This window comes from Emys orbicularis, chromosome 1 (assembly GCF_028017835.1).
Source record: "Emys orbicularis isolate rEmyOrb1 chromosome 1, rEmyOrb1.hap1, whole genome shotgun sequence".
NCBI lineage: Eukaryota > Metazoa > Chordata > Testudines > Emydidae > Emys > Emys orbicularis.
Window position 1 is genome coordinate 318,693,569 of NC_088683.1, and position 23,456 is coordinate 318,717,024.

The 23,456-nt window shown below is 36.7% G+C and overlaps 1 protein-coding gene across 4 annotated transcripts in view; it reads right to left on the reverse strand.

Moving 5' to 3' along the window:
- NBEA (neurobeachin) overlaps nt 1-23,456 on the reverse strand; it is an 816,600-nt gene that overhangs the window by 399,398 nt on the left and 393,746 nt on the right. For all 4 annotated transcript variants that reach the window (XM_065403538.1, XM_065403557.1, XM_065403547.1 and 1 more), the window contains one exon: nt 5,166-5,227. In XM_065403538.1, the coding sequence (XP_065259610.1) occupies nt 5,166-5,227 (62 nt within the window). The remainder of the gene's footprint in view (nt 1-5,165; nt 5,228-23,456) is intronic.

Below are 23,456 nucleotides of genomic sequence, written 5' to 3' on the forward strand. Positions count from 1 at the left end.
TCAATGGAATTACTCATGTGCTTAAAGTGAAGCACATGTCTAAGTGTTTGCAGGACTGTCACATGCTGTAATTAATTACATGCTTAAGTGTTTAAAGGTCTGGAGTTAAACCCTTATAAGTTTAAAAGAAGTATCTATATCAGAAAGTTGCACCAATTTAAATCTGTTTTTAAATTGATATAGAATGCAAATACCAGTGTGGACACTCTAATTTTGCTTTAAGACTGGCTTACCTAGGTTTATCTTAAACCTGTTCCTAACTGACTTAAGCTAAACCAAAATAAATCACTCTCAAACTGAAATAAGAGTGTCCACACCAAGATTTGCACCATTTAACTAAATCAGTTTAACTGATACCTGAATAAAACCAATGCAGCTTTTTTGAATAGCCAAAGCCCTACATCAATCATTCTTACTTAAGAATTTTTGTTGTTTTTATATACATTTCCTCCAACCTTCCTACATCTTTTAGTGTTAAAATGACCACAGATAAACATAGTATTCTAAGTGAGATCTCACCATAGTCTTAGAGAGGGGCTATACATTCTCCAATCCACTTTGTGTACACTGCCCAATATTATTTTGACTTTTGAAACCATAATGAACTGAAAACCATATCTGCTTTACTGTACATTCACTCCAGTGTTTGCATGCACTACGTTCAATTTGTCCACTAATTCTGTAATTCTCTCTCTAACACTATCAACGTAATCTGGCAAAATTTCATTTTTGTAAACCATTTACAGTGCCACAGCTTCTCAAAAACTATTTTCAAAACCTATTTACACCTGTACCACAAGACTGAAGTTTTGAAATGTTCTCATCTCTATGAGAGTCTCATAAGAAGTTTTATTTGTTAATTATAAGTAAATCATTTTTGCTCGTTATATGTGAAATTTCCCTCATAATTCCCCAGATGGCGTCTCTTGGGAGATCTTATATGCAATGTGTAATGTCTAAAATCCAAGGCTTTCCTTAAGAAAAGGAATCAGGAACAGATCTTTTCCTTGCAACACTAGTTGCTCTTAAAATGCTTCCTTTGAAGACCCTTGGGTTATGATCCTGATTAAACTTAAAGCACAGTGGGAAAAATCCCTTTTAGTTAATCAGGAGAATAAATGAAACAAAACTTCAAAACTGCCAATTATTTGAAGTTTGCTAGCTATTAAGAATTTCAATTTGTTACTTTATACTTTTAAACAGGTTAATTAGTAATGTATTTTAAATAAAAAATAATGTCTTAGTATTTAAGAAAATAAACCTCTCTTGTTGACAGATAAGGTACAGAAAAATGTAAGTGATATCTGATAAGGCTTTATTATAAAAACTTGAAGAATCCTATGGGATAAAATCACTCAATTTATGCAGAAGCTGTACCTCTGAAGAGGGGAAACTTTAAAAGAAATCTGGGAATAATTAGAAGCTATTGTAGTATTGAAAAAAGATTGGAAAAAATATTGAAATCTAAATCTGCTACATATCAAAGAAGAAAATATAATGAAAAAACTAATGTGAAGCACTTTTTAAAAAAATTGCATGGTTTGAGAAATCTGCCACTCAAAGCAGCATCACAGCTGTGACATATAGCACTAGGCTATAGGGAACAAAGACTATAATCAAGCACAGATCTTGTCAAAAATAACACATCTTCATCATTTTTACAAGAAAATATACTGCATTCAGCATGAGGATGCCCGCTTTATATAACATGCAAGTCATTACATATTACCAATTTTCCAGAAAAAAAAATATTTGAAGAACCATTTGTGTTCTATGTAAATATAAAAAGAAAATAAACCTAAAATTAATTTAGTTTTTAGTCTAATGAAATGGGTGTTGTTATGGCTTGTTAAAAGAAAAAAATAGAGAAAGATATACCAAATATATAGAGAAGAGAAAACAATTATTAAAACCAAATGATGCACTATACCTATAGAAGTTCCTTAAAGCTTAAAATGTATTTTTCACAGAGACTCAAAATTCCTTTGGGGGAATGGACTTGATTGCATATCCTTCAGTCTAAAAGGCTACCCATATGAAATGAATTATCCATGACATGTACCTTCAGACATTTGTAATGTGATATTTCATGTAAATTTAGACCATACCTTGGACGTGAGCCACTGGCAATGTTAAGTTTATTCAGGAGCTCAGATAAGAAAAAAAATTCTGACATCCTCGCTAATCTGTAGTCGTTAACATGGAATTTCTAACATAAAGAGTATAAAAGCATCTAATTTGCTGTAGCAAATGAAAGGAAAACAAACTTTGCATTTCCCTTTCCTTTTTCAATGTCTAAAGTTACCCTGTTCTATGCAAACAAAATCTTACTTTTCAAAGATTTCTAGATCATCATCTGTCTTTTGAAAGACAAAAATACACATGGCAAACTTCTACAAGTAATTGGGAGAATGTAATACATTTTGAACACCCATTTTAAATAAAGATTTGCTCATGTTATCAAAAAAGCCATAGTTACAACATAAATATTTAAAAAGTACACAAAACATATAGTGCTTCCAATCTGTATTTCTCAAATCATCTTATGGAGAAGGGCAGGTACCATTATCCTCATTTAATATAAAAATCAATGGCAGCATTAAGAATGGAACCCAAGTCTCCCGACTCCCAGTTTTGTGGCCTACACAGAGAACCACAGTATCTCCATATATGTAGTTTCTCAAAGTCTCTCTCCTCTTAGCCAATATTTTCAACTATTTTCTTCATATTCAAATTATTTAATATTTATTTAGCATACCTTTTTGACAGCTAGTTTTAAAATTAAACAGAAAAGCAAGTTTATTAAATTACTTTATATCAAATATTGGGACTGCAAGTCTGGTGGCACTACTTGGTATCATACAGTGTTCTGGGACCATGCTGGTTAGATTCATTGTAGAAGTAATATATTCAGGCTTGATAAAGAAGAAGAGAGAAGAGTTGCACCTCTACATTAGAACCCCCTGTTGACCAATTCCTATCAGAACATTTCATACCAGTCTGTCAGAAGGCAACAATGTAATGTTACAACAGCAATCTCAGAATTGCCTAGTGACAATGGGGTTCTAAATCTTCTTAATAGGGATGCAAAGGGAACAATCCTTAAATGCTCAGAAATGTCAGGTTTGGGGGACACACAGTAAAAACTCTTCTTTATGTGGGTGATTGGGTAGAGAGAAGAAAGCTTGTTTAAACAAAAGCATTACAATTTTTGGTAAAATAGAAACTGAATAAATAATTCTAATTTTTCTAAATCTGTGTACATCCTTTTTCACCTTTAAAAACTGGACAGTTATATATTTTGAATCATTAAATAACTTTTCTAAAATACATAAAAATAGCAAATTGATTTAGCTACATTTGTTAATAGCTTCACTAAGAAGTCTAAAGAAAAAGCATTGCAGAAAGAGCTTAAATTTCTCACTCTTCCTTTCAATCAATATTTGAGGCAAAGTTTCATCTCTAGGGCCCTTAATGGCAGGAATTCCTGGAGCCAGCAAATGAGTAATGTTAAACCTATGATTAGATGATGAGGCCATCAAAGACACTAGACCCTAATGCTACATTCCACTTTATTCCTGTGATTTGCAGTAAAACCAAAGACTAAGGGAGAAGGCATTGTAAGTTATTCCTTCCCTCAAGTAAAGGCTTCAAAAGCTGTTAAAAAAAAGCAGCATGACATGAAACTCAAAGGCCTTAATGGATCTTTTGGAATTTCCCTTGAACCCAGGACTTAACCATTAGGTAACAAATTTTTCAAGTGCCCTGCAGGAGAAGGTTTGAAGTTCAAACCCCACTGAGGATTCCTGCCAGTGATGTATTTTTCTTTAACTTCTCCCTAACCAATATCCATCTTGGCTAAAAGAAAAACAAGATCTAATGATTTCCTTATGGGTACAGGCTTGAAGAAACGTAACCTACGGACTGGCAAACAGCAGGTAAGTTGAAAAAAAAAAAAGCAGCTACATTCAGTTGTAAATATTACTAAGTTTTAGCTCTCTGTACTTTTGACCAGTCTTCACTTAAGCTGTCACTAGATACTGTACTCATTGTTTGGGCATATTTCACATATGCACAGTGGATTCTACAATACAAACTAAGAGCAAGTACAAGCTTAGTAATAGTGGTTGGTGTGTGTGTGTGTGTGTGTGTGTGTGTGTGTGTGTGTGTGTGTGTGTGTGTGTGTGTGTGTGTGTGTGTGTGTGAGAGAGAGAGAGAGAGAGAGAGAGAGAGAGAGAGAGAGAGAGATACAGGCACCTCATTTTACACACTACTCTGTATGAATTTAATTGTTATTTACGCATTTGTGTGTGTGCATTTGTTAAATAATATGAAATAATTAAAGCTTTGGAGAAAATTTAGAAGCTGTTTGGGATTGGGGATCTATTAGGGTAATACATATTTGCTGTAGAAAACTAAACAAACCAAAGAATATTTGTTGATTCTTTAATACAACTATATTTTACAAGATGACAGGTATGTATGAAATTTAGCCAGTAACACATTTTAAAGTTAATTAAAATCCAGGGGTGAATTATCAAAAGCACCAGGAGTAGTTATTTCAGTTTCAAAATATTTTTAATGATTTTGTAGTCTCAGTTTTTTCATCTTTTTAGATTTCTCACAGAAACACTCAATTATGTTAAATAATTTGAATGTATGATATTGGAAAAATGGAAAATTAAAAAAAATCCAAGCATCTGAGGGATCATTAATAACCATTTTACCCAGCTTTTTAAATACTGACTGAAAGCTTACATCAAATGTGCAATAACTTACCATCATGTATCCTAGAGGTGAAAGTTAATGCTATTACATAATAACATTTTAAAAATAACTAATTCAGGAAAATGAAAGTTTCATGTGAAATTATGACCAAAAATTCTGCATAACAGGATAAAGTATATAATGTATATGCATATATATTTTACAAATAACTGTTTACAAAATATTACTTTGCATGTCAATATGAATGTACTGCTGCTCTACAACATGTACCAAGAAATCACACTTTACAGAAAGGTGTGAGAAATGGCATTTGTATTTGCATCATATTCAAATAGAAAGAATGAAAGAAAAAAATAAGCAAGAATAACAAACTCAAAATTTAGTAATATGTCACTGTGTGAAGAAACTAATACAATTAAAGCCAAAAAATGTCTTACCTGTGAACAAAGCAGCATAACAAGTTCAACCACAGAAGTACTCGACTTCATACACACAAGGCCTGCAATAAACAAACAATCAAAAGTGAATTAAAAAGGTTACATATATCAAGCTGTCAAAACTCCGTGGTTTTATACACTCTATAAAACTGAATTTATTTCCTTAAAACCAATGCAACATGTATTTTCAAGCATTCAAATTTACTGAAACAAGTTTGAAGTGAAAACGGCCTTAAGAACTTTTGAGTCAGATATACATAAATGTACAGAAAGCAGCACACAATTGTTTGGAATCATCATTGTAATGTGTAGGTTAGAGTTCTGTATTTAATCATATTTTATATTTAAAATAATTTTTTTGAGGGTTAGCGCATTTCAGTGACTAGTAGAAAGCAATCTTACCCAAGAAAACTTCATGTAGAAATACATTGTGAATATACCACAACAATCTTTGGAGGCCTGAACCTACATAGACTTATGTATATGAATAACTTTAGTCACATACTCTCGTCTTTGCAGGATCAGACCCTTGTTTAGTAACTAGTTAGATTTTCTTTTGGAAACTTCCCCTTCATGTAGTTGAAAATATAAAATATTTAGTTAAGGAAAATACGATTGCCATAATAGCTGTCATTTGTTTAATGTGCTTCTGAAATAATACAATTAACTACAGGCTTCCACTAAAATGTCTTAATATAATTAAATATTACTTTGTTTTCCCCAAAATATGGGCTGAAGATGTAAAGGAGAAATACATTTCCTTAGTTACAGTGTCAGTAAAAATAAAATCAGCACTTAGAATGAAGAATGAATTTTGTCATCTGTAATTCTTAGATAATTTATAAATTAAAGCAACATGAGCATAGTTAAATATACAGAACTTTATACTTAACTCTGAATAATTATTACAATATAATGTGTTCATATTTATTTGCAGCTTCAGAACTGTAGATTTCCTTTTGGAGAGAATCAGTGTCACATTTTGCATGTAAAAGATACATTTTAAATAGTGGATTGGCCATTTGAAATACAATAGGTATTGGAGGAGAAAGGCAAATTTATTTTGTTAATTTTAAAAATGGTAGTTTCAAATTTTAAAATTAAATAGGATATACATTCATTTTAATGGTTTGGGACATAGACACGCTTCCTAGGATGCTGAATAAAAATGTCAAATATAGAAAAAGTTTCTTCATAGCACTAAATGGAAAGTTGAACAGCAAATGGATTTGTTTTAAGTAGGTTTCAACAAACAGCCCTTAGAGACAAAAGTACTCCTACACAATAGCATGTATATTTATTGCAGGTAGTGGATAAATACTCTTTTGTGCCCGCTTTGCTAACAACCCCATCCTTATTGTATTGTAAGACAGAACAAGCTGTAAGAAGCCACTAGTATTCCATTTTATCAGTTCTATGAGCAGACAGTTAACTAATGAAATAAGATGTAGATGTGAAAAGCTCATTTAGGGAGACAATTGCTGTAATTGATCAGCTATTCTTATGCTCAAGTGCTAGAGGATCAAAAAGATTAATGGGACACTTTTCACCTGCAGGCTACTTCAACTATGTGAAACCTGACAAAGAAAAACTAAAGAGGATGACCAAACTATACAGCTAAATCAACACAATTAGCATGGATATTCTGAATATTTGCACCTATATAAATCCACTTAGGTTCACAGGAATTCAAAATTCTATTTCTGCCACATATACATATTTCCTTTCAAAATTAAAATATTTGTCTTATAGTGTGTGATTTAGGCAAAATAAATTATAAAAAAGAATTCTTCCTAAAGTAATTTTCTCAAAAATTACTTCTTGAACTATTAATTGTCCTTTAAAAAGAGAACAAATGTTTCCAGTCATCACATACAATTGAGTAGAATAAAGACAAGATACCTACATCAGATAAGTAATTAGGTCTTCTGCAGTGATTCCTCTGTATATCTTTGATACATTTTCAAAAATAAACAGAGTGAACTATTTGGAAAATATTTTGTACACAGAACAAATATGCCCATTTGTTTCATTACATTAGAAATGTCTGAAGTCCAAAGGCATTTTATAGTACACCTCTCCCCCGATATAACGCTGTCCTCAGGAGCCAAAAAATCTTACTGCGTTATAGGTGAAACCATGTTATATCGAACTTGCTTTGATCCGCCGGAGTGCACAGCCCCGCCTCCCCGAGCACCGCTTTACCGCGTTATATCAGAATTCGTGTTATATCAGGTCGCGTTATATCGGGGTAGAGGTGTAGTTAAGTCACATGCAGAGCTCTCACTGACATGGACAAAGTTTGGTGTGTGGAACAAAAGTAGAACAAGACTCCATCTGACAGAAAGTCAAAATTATTATTCATTATTTCTATTATGCTAGTAATTGGGTATCAGGATCCTTTTGTATTAGGCAGTGTGCACACAATACAATACCTGCCTAACTTACAATCCATATCAATGCAAATGTAGCTATTTATAATATAAAAAGTTACCATAATTTAATCAAACTTTGAAAAATCTTCCTTGTATTATTATTGGCTTAGTGAAGCGAGGCCCCACACTCTACTTCATAGCATTTATCTGTTTATCTGGATGTAATATGATAACTTTGGAACACTGTGTCTGATCAATTCCAAAATTTCAGGTAGAACCCTATTGATTTGGGTGAAAAACAGAAAAAAACAGACTGGGGAACTGAAGGACCCAGAGCCCCTGACATCTGGTTAGCACACCAATCAGGACTGTAATTGTCTATAGATCAAAGGCAGTTGATGACAGCTATTAAACACCTTTCATCATAACACTGCCCCCACCCATCTCATCCCACTATATTTTAAAAAGTTGACACCCTGAATGACTTATCTCCCAGACAGAAAAAAGGAAGTTATTTAACAAATTACAAATTGTAAATATTTAACCATTTACACATGAAAACAGGTGAGGAGGGAAGGCAGTTCACAGGAAGCCTGTGTCTGGGTGTGTGTGTGTGTGTGTGTGTGTGTGTGTGTGTTCAGGGAGTGGAGGTATGCAAGGAGCCTCTGCCTACTGAATAGGAAGGCTACTTGTCTGGTTTTAACATAAAAATATAAGAGCGGCCATACTGGGTCAGACCAAAGGTCCATCTAGCCCAGTATCCTGTCTTCTGACAGTGGCCACAGCCAGGGGCCCCAGGGGGAATGAACGGAACAGTTAATCATCAAGGGATTCATTCCTTGTTGTGCTTCCTTGGGGAGAGTGTGTTGGCCCCCAGGCTGGGTGCAGGGCGTGGAGGGTCGCTGGGAAGAGGAGACATATGGGGCGGTCACGTGTCCTCCCCATTAGATTGTGCCCCACCCCCCCAGTCTGGGGAGGCACAAGTCATCTATGCATCATTCTTATTTCAAAGTGATTTTTAGAAATTATACAGTCGTTACATTGGGTACAGATTGCTACAGCAAATTAGAGGGATAGAGGCATTACAAAACTGTGGCTTTTGTGACGGTGGAAAACACACATCTCTTCTCCCCCCCACATAGCTCCAGTGATAAAATGTGTTGTAATTTGAAAGAAATAACTGTTGCCTATGTTTTTCAGCTGTAGATGGGTTGTCCCTATACAATCTATATCAAATGCTATTAAAGAAGCTTAACATAATTATTAAAATACAAGTAGATACTTCCTGCATACATCAAGGTTAAAAAGGTCACTGTTCAACTGAATAGACTACATGCTGTCTATATTTTCTCTTCTTAGTACTTTCCTTCATCGTCTAGTCTCAGTTCATTAAATATAACCATCAAGTTCAGCAGCTTGATGGCAACAATGACCACATGTATGGACGCAGTAACTGGGGGCACCAAGTGCATGACCTTAGCTAATCTGTAATAAATGATGTATGGCTAGTAATTAGTTGGAAATGCTCTGGTTTTTCAGTGCTCTTCGGTTGCCTCTTAATATAAGCTAATTATATTTTTTTGCCATCACTGTGACCTATTAATGCATAAAAAAGATTAATTTCAACTTTACTATTTTAAATTATGTCTGTGGCATTAATACAATGAAAGCTTCAAAACTTTAAACTCACTATGCTGAACTAGTCAATCTGTATGAATTTCTTTTTCTGAATAAATACAAAGGAGGTTGATAACCTCATTTAAAAAAAACCTTATGAAATAAGATCATGGTTTTGAACATCTTTTTATTATTATTAATACAATATGTGTAGGAGTCTAACTGAAATACCATCACTATTTCGTCTGGTCTTTATCAAGGTTTGTCTGCAGTTTCTTTCAATTATTTTACTTTGGGTTAACTTAAAACCTTACTGAACTACAATCAATTGTAATATTAGCATGAAAAATGTTTTATATCCTTTATGGAGCTTAGAACAACTCTTAATAAATCAGATCATTAGAACCTGCACATAACTTTAACTGAATTACAGTTTCTAATTAACTGAGCAAGTCTCAGGTATGTTTATGCAGAAAGTGAGAGAGCAGCTTACTTATTATAGACTTAATTCACATAAAAAATTGGACACTCTCACCAACCCATGGCATATACTCAAAACTTAAGACGCTCTATATAGAATATAAGCATGTGTGAAGAAACAAAGGTATATTAAAATGATTAAATTAAATTATATGCATTATTTTTATTACCATGTGGAAACTGCATGAGATTAAGAATTTTTGGAAATGAACAACATTGCTTAAAACTCAAATATTGAAAAAGAACTTGAACGGAATACACCTTTTCCTTTCCTCTTCTAACTTCTTATTGGCTATTTTTGATTCCTTTCCCACTCATATAGGGTCTTTCATGTCCTTGTAACAAACCTAAATTCCCTTAGTTTATCTGTAAGGATTGCTACCGAGTATCACAAGACACTCCCCTTCCACGGGAGCTGCACACTCTTTCTCCACCACAAGTCTTGCAGTCCCTCCTGGCCTGTGTATCCAGGGATGGAATGGAAACCAAACATGGATCTCTCTACCTGACACAGTACAGATAATTACAACTGCCCAATTGTATTCAGCCTTTCCATTGTATTTTATTAGTGTTTATTAGAGATGGTTCACCAAAGTGGTGATGAGATCCATATTAGATTTAGTCAGAGGGGTCGTATTGGTGACTGGAGCAGGATTAGTTTTGGGTTTAACAACATTAAATCTATTACAAATGTTTTTGGTTGAAAATGGCAAAATGTTTCAAAATTAGCAGGTCTTGTAAAATTTCCTCCATCTGAGGCCAAAATCTTACGACTGTTTATTTGAGGAATTCTGGCCATATTCAAAGTGGAGCTAGAAAATAATCTTCAAGTGTTTGAATTTAGGAAAAATAAAAATTGTATTTGTGGGTTCAAATCTGTATCCTTCCATTTCCCACTCTAACCTGACATTCAAAGGGATTTGGATTCAATGCTCTGTCTCAACTGTAGTATTGACTATGAGAGATACACGGAGGGTAAGCCAATACTGAAGGGATAAGGGATGTATAGGGAAGACAAAGAGCTCAAGAAAGAGTGCAACAACAGAGATGGAAATGAGTGTGATATGTATAAAATTAGTTATTATTTGAAATGAGACAGCTTTACTGTTGGACAGGGAAAAAGTGTGAAAGGTTATTGGAAGGCTGAGGTGACTTAAGTCAGCTCACAGAGAAACACTGAAAGAGGTACTTGCCTGTGCCCAGCTCTGGAAAAACAATGAATTAAGCAGTACTTAATCAGTAGCCAGCAGTGGAGAAATCCTTCCCTTTTCAACTAACCCATATGACAGTTTTTATAGAAATATTGTTAACTTGGTACTGGTGGAATACTAGTGGCTCCCTCAATCAGGTGGGCTGTGCCTTCTCAAGGGAAAAGACAGAGAAGTATTGGGGAAGATGATACAAAAGGCTTACATTGAAAGCTGGATTTCAGAACTGACAGTATTGCATAGTTTGTATGTAATTGGGTTATGTTGGTGGGCTAGATTTGCCAATAGTGTAAAGCCTGTCAACCATTCAGTAACGGTGGAAAATCTGCTGGGGAAATGCCAGTAGTGGCACAAATCAGCTACAACCTCACAAACTGGGGTGGGAAGGAGTCACTGCAGTCCAAGAAGTTGGCACCGATCAAAAATGTGGCAGGTAGAGTCAGGGTCAGTTATTGAGCACTGATCTTGCTGGCAGAATTCTTATGGAAAGTCCCAGTGCAAATTAAATCTGCCCCTATGCTAGGCACCATGGGAGATGGGCTGCATAAGCATCACAGCCTGTCCCCCCACAAGGGGTAAATCCCCAATGGAGTGCAAGAGGCTGCTAATGAGAGGTGTCATTTAAGTGAATATGAATTTGACCCAGTGTATTTATAGTTAATAAAAATTGTTATGTTTACATCTCAGTCTCGTCTGGTCCTGGTACCAAGTACTGTGCAACATGTGTAACTCTTATTCTCTGAAGCTAGTATCCTATATATAGAAAAGCCATCACCTTGTTTCTTAGACATCAAACAGGTCACTGAGGAAGTCTCTCTCAAAGTTTGTGGGGATTTCTGGAACTCCTATCTTAAGAACACTATTGTGAGCATTGATAGGTCATGTAAATAACACAAATTGCCTCAAATTGTCAGTTCAATTTGGGCTAAGATGTAAGAAACAGATCCTAATTCTAGTCTTACAGGAAAAAAGCATGTGGATTTGTACAAGATTCAAATACTCTTTCTAAAAGAAAGAATACCTACATATTCTTAGCCACTCTGGTTACTAAAGGGAACCTAAAGTAGAAACATAACATATGTAAAAGAGTAACAGAATGGCAAAAAACCACTACAACACAGTGATTATAGGAAGGTGATTTAGTACAATATATACAAAATTTACTCTTAAAAAATTACAGGCTTTCACACTATCTCATGAGCTATAACGATGCAAATATTACAGAAGTTGGTGCCACATTACTCTTAGGAATCCAGTCTCTCACTAGAATTTTTGTCCAAGATACATTAATGTGAATGGAAGTTTATATATATATATATATATATATATATATATATATATATATATATATATATATAATATATTAAGTGTTTTCTTCTCCATTTGATGTATGAGAATTTTTATATATATATATATAATTTATATATATATATAAATTCTCATACATCAAATGGAGAAGAAAACACTTAATCCATTAAAAAAAACCCACACAATTTAATTTATAACATTGCAAAAAAAAAAAAAAAAAAAAAAGTTTTCAAATATCCATTTTGTCATTTCCCAGATCTGGTAATTCTTCAGTAAGACATCAGTTACTGATGTTCTTAATGTGTTGTACTTGTATTTGTGTTTCCCTCTTCTAGTAAAAATAGTTAGCTCTGGGCACTTCTGAAAATATTTTGCAGTGATAGATTGTATTGTCTTCTCCAACTGACATAAAGGGGGCAGATCTTCAGCTGGTGTAAACTGACATAGCTCAATCAAGAATCTATTAATATGACACCCACTAACCACCAATGATACAAAAAAAATCTCCCCTTTTATAGGAGAATAGCACCCTAAAAGTTAGTTTTAAGGCACCAATTTAGGTATCGACTGAAGTGAATGAGACCACCTTTGGAGTAAGGTGCTACTTAATGTGAGTAAAAGTATCAGAATTTGGCCCTAAATTATTAACAGCAGAGCAACTAAATTCACATGTCTCAAATCTACTCGGAAGTCCTCTTTCAGCACATCTACACCAACAATTAAAAACCCAATGATCAGACTTTAATATCTTCTCATTCATATTCACTAATATTTCTTGGCACACTGTTGATCTACCACTTTTGGACAGAGTTCAAACGGACAGATAAGGGGTGGAACCAGCTGAGCTGCAAGCAGTTAGCACAGCACAGTCCTGAGGTCCTCATGCAATTTTATAGATCCATAATTTTTTTTAAGACCATTATGATTCCTGCACAACACAGACCACAGAAATTTACCCAGTAACTCCTGTATCTAGCCCCATAATTTGTGGATGAACTAAAGCTTATCTTTTAAAAAGACATCCAAACTTGAGTAAAGACTCAGTAATGGAGAATTTACCAACCCAAATCTCAGTTATTTTGAAATATTTATTTCTTGTGTTTCAGTTTCCTTTATTTCAATGACAGTAACAGTCCTGGTATTGTTACCAGCTCCCCAGAAACCAGCATTGACATCACTTTGCCTCCTTCATTTGCCATTCTACAGTTGTCTCCACTGATGGACTGAAATTCTTTTGCCCTCATTATTTATTATTTGTGATTTGCCATTACAAAAATCAACAGAGGGTCCTGTGGCACCTTTAAGACTAACAGAAGTATTGGGAGCATAAGCTTTCGTGGGTAAGAACCTCACTTCTTCAGATGCAAGACGTGAGGTTCTTACCCACGAAAGCTTATGCTCCCAATACTTCTGTTAGTCTTAAAGGTGCCACAGGACCCTCTGTTGCTTTTTACAGATTCAGACTAACACGGCTACCCCTTTGATACATTACAAAAATGTCTCCATACACCAGAGGTTCCCCAAATGTTTTTTGCTGAACCCCCTTTAGAGATTCATGACACATGTCTGCCTCCTTTGGCACAGGGGAAAAGGGAGACTTAGATGGTGGTGAGTTCAGAGTCCGTGTGAAGAGGAAGGTAAAGGGGAAAATCCCCATATGACCAGCATGTGTGGGTAAGAGACTCATGTGCCCCATTCAAATCCCAGCTGCTCAGAGCGGCAACTGATGCACGGTGGCTCTGCAGCCTCCATGTGTGCATGTATGCGTGAGGCCATGATGTATGTGGGGCCAGGATGTATGCTTGGGGTATCTTCTTTATACCTTTGTTGCAGTCCTTTTTTATTGTATAAAAATGTATCCAAATCGGGGGGGGGGGGTAGTTTGTTTTAATTTGTAAATAAAACAGGCTTGATAACTTCCTAACATTTATGCTCAAGTAACATTGGCATGTGGTTAGATAACTTGTTTACCAAGTTTAAAACTGGTGCAATTTGAAACAGCTCAGTTACTAACCCTTCAACCACCAAATTGTATCTTAAAATGGAAAATAGCATTTAGCTAAGAATATGCATATAATTATTTTAAGTGTGGTAGCATAGGGCGAGCGAAATAAAAAACATGATCGACAGATTGTGAAATTAACTATGTATTACTGCTATTTTTTTTTTTTTAAATACCTTTCAACAAAAACTTTCTTGGTGTTATCCTTCCAAACTTTTCTAATTCAGGATTTAACCACACCTTCTCTGATCAGCAAGTCTCAGTTTTCCCTGAATATGTTTCTTGAATCTAGGCTCTGCCCAAATGTTTATGCTTTTCCCTCCATATCATTTATAAAATCTAACTTTTTTCTTCTCTGTCTAGATAGCAAAAACTTTCGTGATCAATCTTGATTACTGCGAGTCCTGTGGCACCTTTAAGACTAACAGATGTATTGGAGCATAAGCTTTCGTGGGTGAATGCCCACTTCGTCGGATGCATATACATATACATGCATCCGACGAAGTGGGCATTCACCCACGAAAGCTTATGCTCCAATACATCTGTTAGTCTTAAAGGTGCCACAGGACCCTCTGTTGCTTTTTACAGATCCAGACTAACACGGCTACCCCTTTGATACTTGATTACTGCAACGTCCCCCTTTATGGTCTTCCTGCCACCCATATCTTGACTCTACCTCAACTTCCTTGTAAAATATGGATGCTAATATTTTCTCCTGCATATCTTAATCCAATCACTACAATGCAAATGATACCAGTTTCAAAACCCTTTTTGTGTGCATCTATACAACTGTTTCTTAAAGTATCAACTATTCTGTTCACAAACCTTGTGAACTTAGTGACCAATCACTCTTTCTGTAATCCCGATGGTTCTTTTCTAACCTCATCACCTTATTTTCTTTATACCCCTTTTTGTGTCTTGTGTGAAAATAGATTGTAAGCTTTTTAGATAGGGAACACTTGTAATTTATCTATACTGTAAGGTGCCTAACAATTTTGGGTGCTGTAAAATAATAATGTTAAGTCTGGTTAATGATATATTAATTAAAAGAAAGATGTGAGCAAGTCCATACACTGGAGATGCTTGGAAAGTATAGTTTTTCCTCTGGAGCTTTGTCTCCACGACTCAAAATACAGATGTCAACATGGACCTCTTTAATATAAGTTTTAATCTATTGGGACAGGATAACTTTGGCTCGGTCTATTGTGGATGTCCCCAAAATGTCCAACAGCCATTAATCTACACAAAATTCTAGATTCTTAGTAAGGCAAAACTTTACTGCCCTCCCATGAATCCAGACAGTGAAACTGTTATACACTGTCATCTGAGAAAGAGGGGGGTGGGAGGGGAGACACTTATGCACAAAGGATCATAATCAAAGTCACCTTATTTTATATACTAGGTTGTTAAGTGAGAATGACTATAGAAGGTTACTGACTAAACAACAGCTAAAAATCGGAAATCACCATCTTGTCCATAGGGCCAAAGGGAGGCTTGCACAAGATCTTTAAGTCACAATTTAAACTATAGCTTAGGACAAACTCCAAGATAGAGATCTGTATCTTATAAGAGCCCTTAAGAAACTAATCATCAGCTTGGGAAACCAGTGAAAAAACAACAACCCTATATCAGATACACAGAGGTCAGAAGCCCAACCTTTTGAAACACTGATAGTCAGGTACATACCAAAAACTTCCTGCAGAAGATCTAAGACTTTGTTCAAGGCACACACACACATGGCTGTCTCTTAGGAAAATAAAAGAACTTCTTCCAAATCATGTAATAAGTAATGGATGCAATGGGACTCCTTTCTCCAAGAGGGTTAACCCCTTGCACATGAAGTCATCAGAGATAGGATCTGGAATGTACTGAGACAGGAGACTGGGAATCTGGGTAAGGAGTCACTGCTTGTACATGAACAGCTCGAATGTTGACAAACCAGGCTCTTCTTGGGCAAGCAGGAACAGTTCCATCTGCCTCAATCTTTGAGACAACCTTGACTAATGGGAAGCTGGGATAGGAGGGAGTCAGATAAAGCAAGCCCATGGACCAAGGGACAAAAAAGATTCTATGGTGGGCCACAATAGACCACATCTAGGTACCCACTACAATTCTTCTGGAATTAGGTACTCATCACTGACATAAACAGGTCATATATGGGAACTCCCACCTGGACAAAGGGGTTCTAATAATAAGAGGGAGTGACCACTCCCTAGGAAATACTGCATTTTAGTTTAGCCTGCATGCAAAGATGGTCTGACCACTATGAGGGCTATTAGATGCTTTTCTTTCCACAGGAAGAGGATACTCAATTCTCTTATTAACCTGGGATGCCTGGTTTTCCACAATGATTTCAACATATCAGAAAACAGTTCAGTTGTCTGATCAGATCACTGCTGCTGCTACTTTTTTCCCCTTTTGTCTCTTTGACGCTGATCAGAGCCAATCTCACTGTTCTATGTGAAATTTTACAATAAAAGCAAATGGCCATTTATGTGCAATTTAAACTTTCTCGGAGACAACTGTCCTTATGCCATCCAGAACTCCACCTGTGCCCTCTACCTCAGACTGGGCATAATCTTGACATGAGAAGAAATTAAGAAAGTTGTGTCCAGATTGGTGGTCCTGTGAATAGCAAGCTTTAATAGATGTATATGAATTTGGAAGTAAACCTGAGGAATGGATTATTTACGTGAGACAAGGACAGGGAAGTGGAAACTCTGCTGGGTGATAGCACCTAGAATTCACAAACTGCTTTTAGTTTCATAGCTCTCACTTACTAAGGGGAAGACTTATTTATAATTAGTCTGGAAGTGCAATACAATTGGACAAGACTGAGAGAGTTTAGGAGACCTCATGAGCCAGGCCAAGAAAGTCCTATTCTCTTTGGTCTTTTCCACAAATGACTGAGTCTCTGGAAGAAAAGACTCCAGGGGTAAACATTTAACTCCCAACAGGAATACAAGATCTTTAATTCAAATACAGATGACCAGGCCAAGGACGTCCTATTCTCTTTGGTCTTTTCCACAAATGACTGAGTCTCTGGAAGAAATAATTCCAGGGGTAAACATTTAACTCCCAACAGGAATACAAGATCTTTAATTCAAATATAGATGACACTTCAATGTACATAGTATCAAGTTGTGGCTCTAATAGTGAAGTAGTTTTAAGCCTACTGATTGGAGGAGCCTGACAGAAGCTAGCTTGTCTATACATGGAAGTTATCTCAATATACGTTGAGATGTAAATTTAGACACATTCAATTATACTGGTATAACTCTGTGAGTTGACACTTATTCTTGTATAATAGTCCCTTTTACCTTCCTCTTCACTCATTCTGGAATAAGAGTGTCCACCTGGGTAGTTGTACCAGTAAAACTTTCCTGTATAGACAAGCCCAAGTCAAAGGATATGAATTATCATTCAACATGTTTCTTTCCACCATCTCTAAAGGCCCTAAAGCAGTTTCTTAATTTTCTACCTTCATCACCAAACCTTTGAGTCCGTTTTCAGCAATGAATTTTGTTTTTATATTTAATCTATTGCATTTTAGACTTATAAACAGTGTAAAATAAATTCTATATCCATAACACCTCAACTGTACTGTTTTTCAAGTTAACTTGAAGTTGGCCAAGAGTTTTTCAAGTTCTTTCCTGGTGCACATCTTGAAGGCAAGTAACAAAAGCATGTACACAACCAACAGGATGTATTGCAGGAGTGTATATAAAACACATGGACAAGCAAGGGAGTTTTGTACTGTTGTAATGTTTAATTGGTCACCCAATTAAAGGTTTCAATACATGTCATAACGGCAAGTGCTAAACAGATATTGGTTTAAAGGCACATGGAAGGGAAGGCTGTGAAAAACAACCACTACCAACATCAGTTTTGGAAAACCCCTGGGTACTGAGGTCAGGCTGAAGGTAAAGGACTATTTTATTGTATTATAGAAGAAATGTTCCAGAGCAAAACCTGGCACTGGGATGTTATTCACATCCTATGGGTTTATCAAGGCTAGATAGTTCTCTGGGAGCAATTGTTAGGATCCCTATGTAGATTGATTCTATTTTAAACCTCATGGGGGTGAGGAGTGGGGCAAATTTTACCAGTCTAACCATTTCAAGTCCAAAATCAAGCAGAGTCCCCTGCTGGGTTTTGAATGATGAATTAAGTGGAATAAGAGCTGGAGAACCTCTGCCTGCAGGGAACTGCAATCACAGCATGAACATCCTTTAGATGCTGAATAAAATTCTGGCACAGTGCCTCATTTTTCTTTGGACCTCGACAGAGGAGGAGAAAATAATATAAGTAAAAAAGATGCTTGTCCTTAAAAAATTCTACTACATTGTCTAGTGTTATCATGAAGCAGTTCCCCTTGTTTGATGTGATGAGTCCACCTACAGGTTATGTTAGAGTAGTACTTACAAATCAAAAGGCTTGCTCAGAAAGCCTTTATAAAATTATTTTCTGGGAGCAACAACAAGTATGTCTCTCCAGGTTTGCTCCAGGATGAGACAAATTGGCAGAAAAAGAAAAACAAATTAATTCTGCATAAAAGCAGAAGGCTAGGTCGCTGCAAGAGAAAGGGATGGGGCGGGGGGAGGGAATGCAAGACATCAGTTGGCTAGCGGAATCCTTGGTCTGACCCAGAATGGCCATTCTTATGTTCGTAAGCCACTCACCCTAAACGTATCAAGACCAAATGAGTACAAGTATTTCCTTCTTTGAGAGAGTTACTGACCTAGTGGATAGTGGGGAAGCAGTAGATGTGATATATCTTGATTTTAAGTAAGGCTTTTGACACTGTCCCACATGACATTCTTATAAGCAAACTAGGGAAATGTGGTCTAGATGAAATGAATATAAGGTGGGTGCACAACTGGTCGAATGACCATATTCAAAAAGCAGTTATCACCGCTGTCAAACAGATGGTATATCTAGTGGGGTCCCACAGGGGTCTGGTACTATTCAATATTTTCATTAATGACTTGGATAAAGGACTGGAGAGTGTGCTTATAAAATCAGTGGATGATGCCAAGCTGGGAGGGGTTGCTCACACTTTGGAAGACAGGATTAAAATTCAAAATGACCTTTACAAATTGAAGAATTGGTCTGAATTCAACAAGATGAAATTCAATAAAGACAAGTGCAAAGTATTACACCTAGGAAAGAAAAATCAAATGCACAACTACAAAATGGGGAATAGCTGGCTAAGTGGTAGTACTGCTAAAAAGGATCTGGGGGGTACAGTGGATCACAAATTGAATATGAGTCAACAATGTGATGCACCTACAAAAAAAGCTAATATCATTCTGGGGTGTATTAACAGGAGTGTCATATGTAAGACACGGGAGGTAATTGTCCTGTTCTATTTGGCACTGGTGAGGCATCAACTGGAGTACTGTGTCCAGTTCTGGGTGCCGCACTTTAGGACATACATGAACAAATTGGAAAGAGTCCAAAGGACACTAACAAAAATGATAAAAGGTTTAGAAAACCTGACCTATTAGGAAAGATTTAAAAAAAAAAATGGGCATGTTTAGTCTTGAGAAGAGAAGACTGAGGGGGAACTTGATAGTCTTCAAGTGTGTTAAGGGCTGTTATATAGAGGATAGGGATCAATTGTTCTCCATGTCCACTGAATGTAGGACAAAAAGAAATGGGCTTAACCTGCAGCAAGGGAGATTTAGGTTAGATATTAGGAACAACTTTCTAACTATAAGGGTAGCTAAGCTCTGGAATAAGCTTCCAAGGGAGATTGTGGAATTCCCATCACTGGAGGCTTTTAAAAACAAGTTGGACAAACACCTTTCAGGAATGGTCTAAATTTAGTTGGTCCTGCCACAGTTCAGATGGCTAGACTTGGTGACTTCTTGAGGTCCCTTCCAGCCCTACATTTCTATGAAGTCCTCAAGGAGGTATTCTACTATAGTTTTGGACACAGATACCAATCTTGTCCAGGTTTTCCTCAACTGCTTGAGAGCTGAAGAGTGACAACTAGCTTGAAAAAGAAACTGGGATACGCTGTCCAAGACTGCACAGGGCAAACAGGGCCTGAGAAATTCAAGAATGTCCCCATGTCCAAATTTCTATATGTTCAAATTTTCCGAGTACTCCCTTACCTGCTCTCTATGAAGAGTTGTTTGTATTAAGTCTTCCTTGTTTCTTAATCATAAAATTTCCAGTTTTGTTAATGACATTTTAAAAACAAAATTCAGCATTTCAGCCAGCCATTCTCAATACTTCTTCCCAGCAGTTCTTACTCTTGAGATTTCTTAATGTCAAAATTTACTTTCCTGAAATCAAATGCCTTTTTAGAGCTCTGTTCTATTAATCCATTCCTTATTATACCGAATGAAAGTAATTGGTTTGAGGCTTTCATATTATTCTCTCATTTTCAATCAATTGTTTGCTATTAGTAAGCAACAGATCCAGGATAGGTTCTCCTCTACTTGTTATTTTGAATCATAAAGATGTATTGTTAACTGGTGTACTAGTGATGAGACAGAGTCAAAGTAGCAATTGACAATCCCTATCCTCCTAAAGTTAGACTCGGACCACATATGCCCTCTTCTTCGTCTTTAGCCTAAGTGATTAGCCTCTGTTACACAGTGAAAAGCATCTTTGAAACAATCCAAATCATAAGACCATGATGGACTTTTTCAGCAGAAATACAATTATATGTGAAATCAATTACTGTAGCTTCACTTTTCAAAAAAGCGCCAGATGATGTGCATTTTCCAGTAGCTATTTGAAACTCTGATTTGCAATATTTCCTGCCATGTTAAACACGTTCAGAACATACATTTCTGGGTGGGAATCTTAGCAATTCAGGAGTTAAACCTAAAAGATCAGGACAACATACTTTGTTCCCTACTTCACGGAATTCCTACAACCTAATTAAATGACTCATCAAGCTAGTACAGGGATCGGCAACCTTTGGCATGCGGCCCGCCAGGGTAAACACCCTGGCGGGTCAGGCAGGTTTGTTTACCTGCTGCGTCCGCAGGTTCGGCCGATTGCGGCTCCCACTGGCCACGGTTTGCCACTCCAGGCCAATGGGGGCTGCGGGAAGTGGCGCGGGCTGAGGGATGTGCTGGCTGCGGCTTCTCGCAGGCCCCACTGGCGTGGGACAGTGAACCGCAGCCAGTGGGAGCCATGATCAGCTGAACCTGCGGACGCGGCAGGTAAACAAACTGGCCCGGCCCACCAGGGGACTTACCCTGGCAAGCCGTGTGCCAAAGGTTGCCAATCCCTGAGCTAGTAGTATATCGTAAAGACACAGGGCATTCTTCTATAACTATCCTGTAGCAGGTGCTCAGAGAAGATTGCACTGTGGCTAAAATAAGCAGAGGTTTCTGCTATGACAGTTTTCAGTTCCTGCATATCCAAAGATCTGTGAACTGTCAAATAGTGTTTTCTGCCAAACAGAGTGGAAATTGTAAAGTCCTGAATCTTGATTCTGTTGAATGGCAAGCATGCACATATGCTGATTTTTACTGCCTCTTTAACCTTTCATCATTCTCTGATCCAGATTTATGGCAAATTTGTAATACAGTATCTCTTCATATTTATTTGACTTGTCAAAATGTCCTTTTGTAAGAAACATTTCATGTTCTAGTAGCCTTTTAAGTGGTATGACTGTACACAGGGAGGCTGTTTCAGTAACACCTCTTTTGGTAATCTCAATTAGGGAAAGAATTTTGCATAATTGATATTTATGAAATTCCAGCAGGCTGTACACAACACTTTAAGCTAATTCATCAGCAACTTGTTACTGTTTCGGAAGGGGCTGTAAAATGTGCACAGTAGGATTCCAGTCTGCAGTGATATTTTCTGTTTGGAGCTTTTTAAGGGACTTTTTTTTGTTTTGTGTAATAAACACCTGCTGATTTTCATGTGGTTGGAACCAAATCCTGCAAATTCCATTTTTTATTACAAAAACTCATGAAATACCACATGAAAGCAATGTGCAAAACATTCCACATGTGTAAAGCCACCCTCATCAAATGCTCTAATAATATTCAGTTGTTCAATGCATTGTTAGTGACACTGAACACTCTTCAGAAGTTCGGAAGAAAGTCACTTATCTGTACCTCAAATTCTTGTTCCAATTTTTAGCCATATGAGACTTGTTAAAGTCTTTCAGAGACAGTAGTGTTGTTTTGCTGGGATTTTGCTGCAAGTGTTTTATAGTAGATTCAGAAGATAAAGGAAAACAATAAGCAGTAAGCAAAAATAACTGTTTGGTTGTGCAAGTCAATGGTGAAATATACAGTTCTCCCTGACCAGCTTCTAGGTACCTTAACAGCTGAAAATTTTCCAGGCCAATATATTTTGGGAATTTAAAAATATGGTTCTGAGGATCTATGAACTGAAGGAGTGCCCAGAATTGGGCTCTGGTTGCTTTTTGCTACAGAAAATGGCATAAGGCATAATCTCCATCTCGTCAGGTATTTTAGAGTGAAAGTTCTGTTATGAGTTCTGACAAAGCATTTTCTCTCCCCCTTTCAAGATGGTCCCTAACTGGGCTCTTTGAACTCTGTGAACAGTGACCAGTGCAAGTTTTGTGGAGAAAACAAAAAGATGAGACACACTGCTGATTGCTTGGCCTGCTGGAGTGTTATTAGCAAAATAATTTGATTAGCTGAAAGAAATAGTTCCTGGGCGTGTGAAATAAAATTAGGAGTCTGGATGTGGCAGAAGGGGGAAGAGAGAAAGAACAGTGTGCAGCAGAGGAGAACTGGGGGCTAGCAAGGAGATAGTCAGCTTGATAGCATCTGTGCTCCAGACCACAGGAATGACAACAACAACAAAAAAGCCTTGAAAAATCTCAGAGAGAAAGGTGGAGAGAAATTTTGAGCACACAGGACTTATCAGTTTTTCAGCAAAGTGTACCAAGGAATTCCCAGATTGTCACAGTCTATTGGCAGAAATTGCTAACCATGTATATGCAACCACAAAAGCTACAAGTCATGCAGGTTTTAGACCTGGAAATGGAACAAACTGCACAGGTAGCCTCAATAAGTTTTCTCCTAGTGATAGGAGAGGGCAAAGTGTTCATGCTGATTCTTTTAACTCCATCAGCTGCTATGGATACCACTGATCACAATGTGCTGCCATATTTGAGGAGCGGATGGTACTGCTGCTCGTTACTGGCTAAATTCCTTTCTTTGGTCTCAAAGGATTGTTTTGGGCAACTGCTCCAAGAATTCTCCTATGCAGGGTTCCACATGAATCTTATTGTCTCATCTCTTGTGCAATATGTACACAAGGCCATTTGATAGGTTAATGAGGAGGC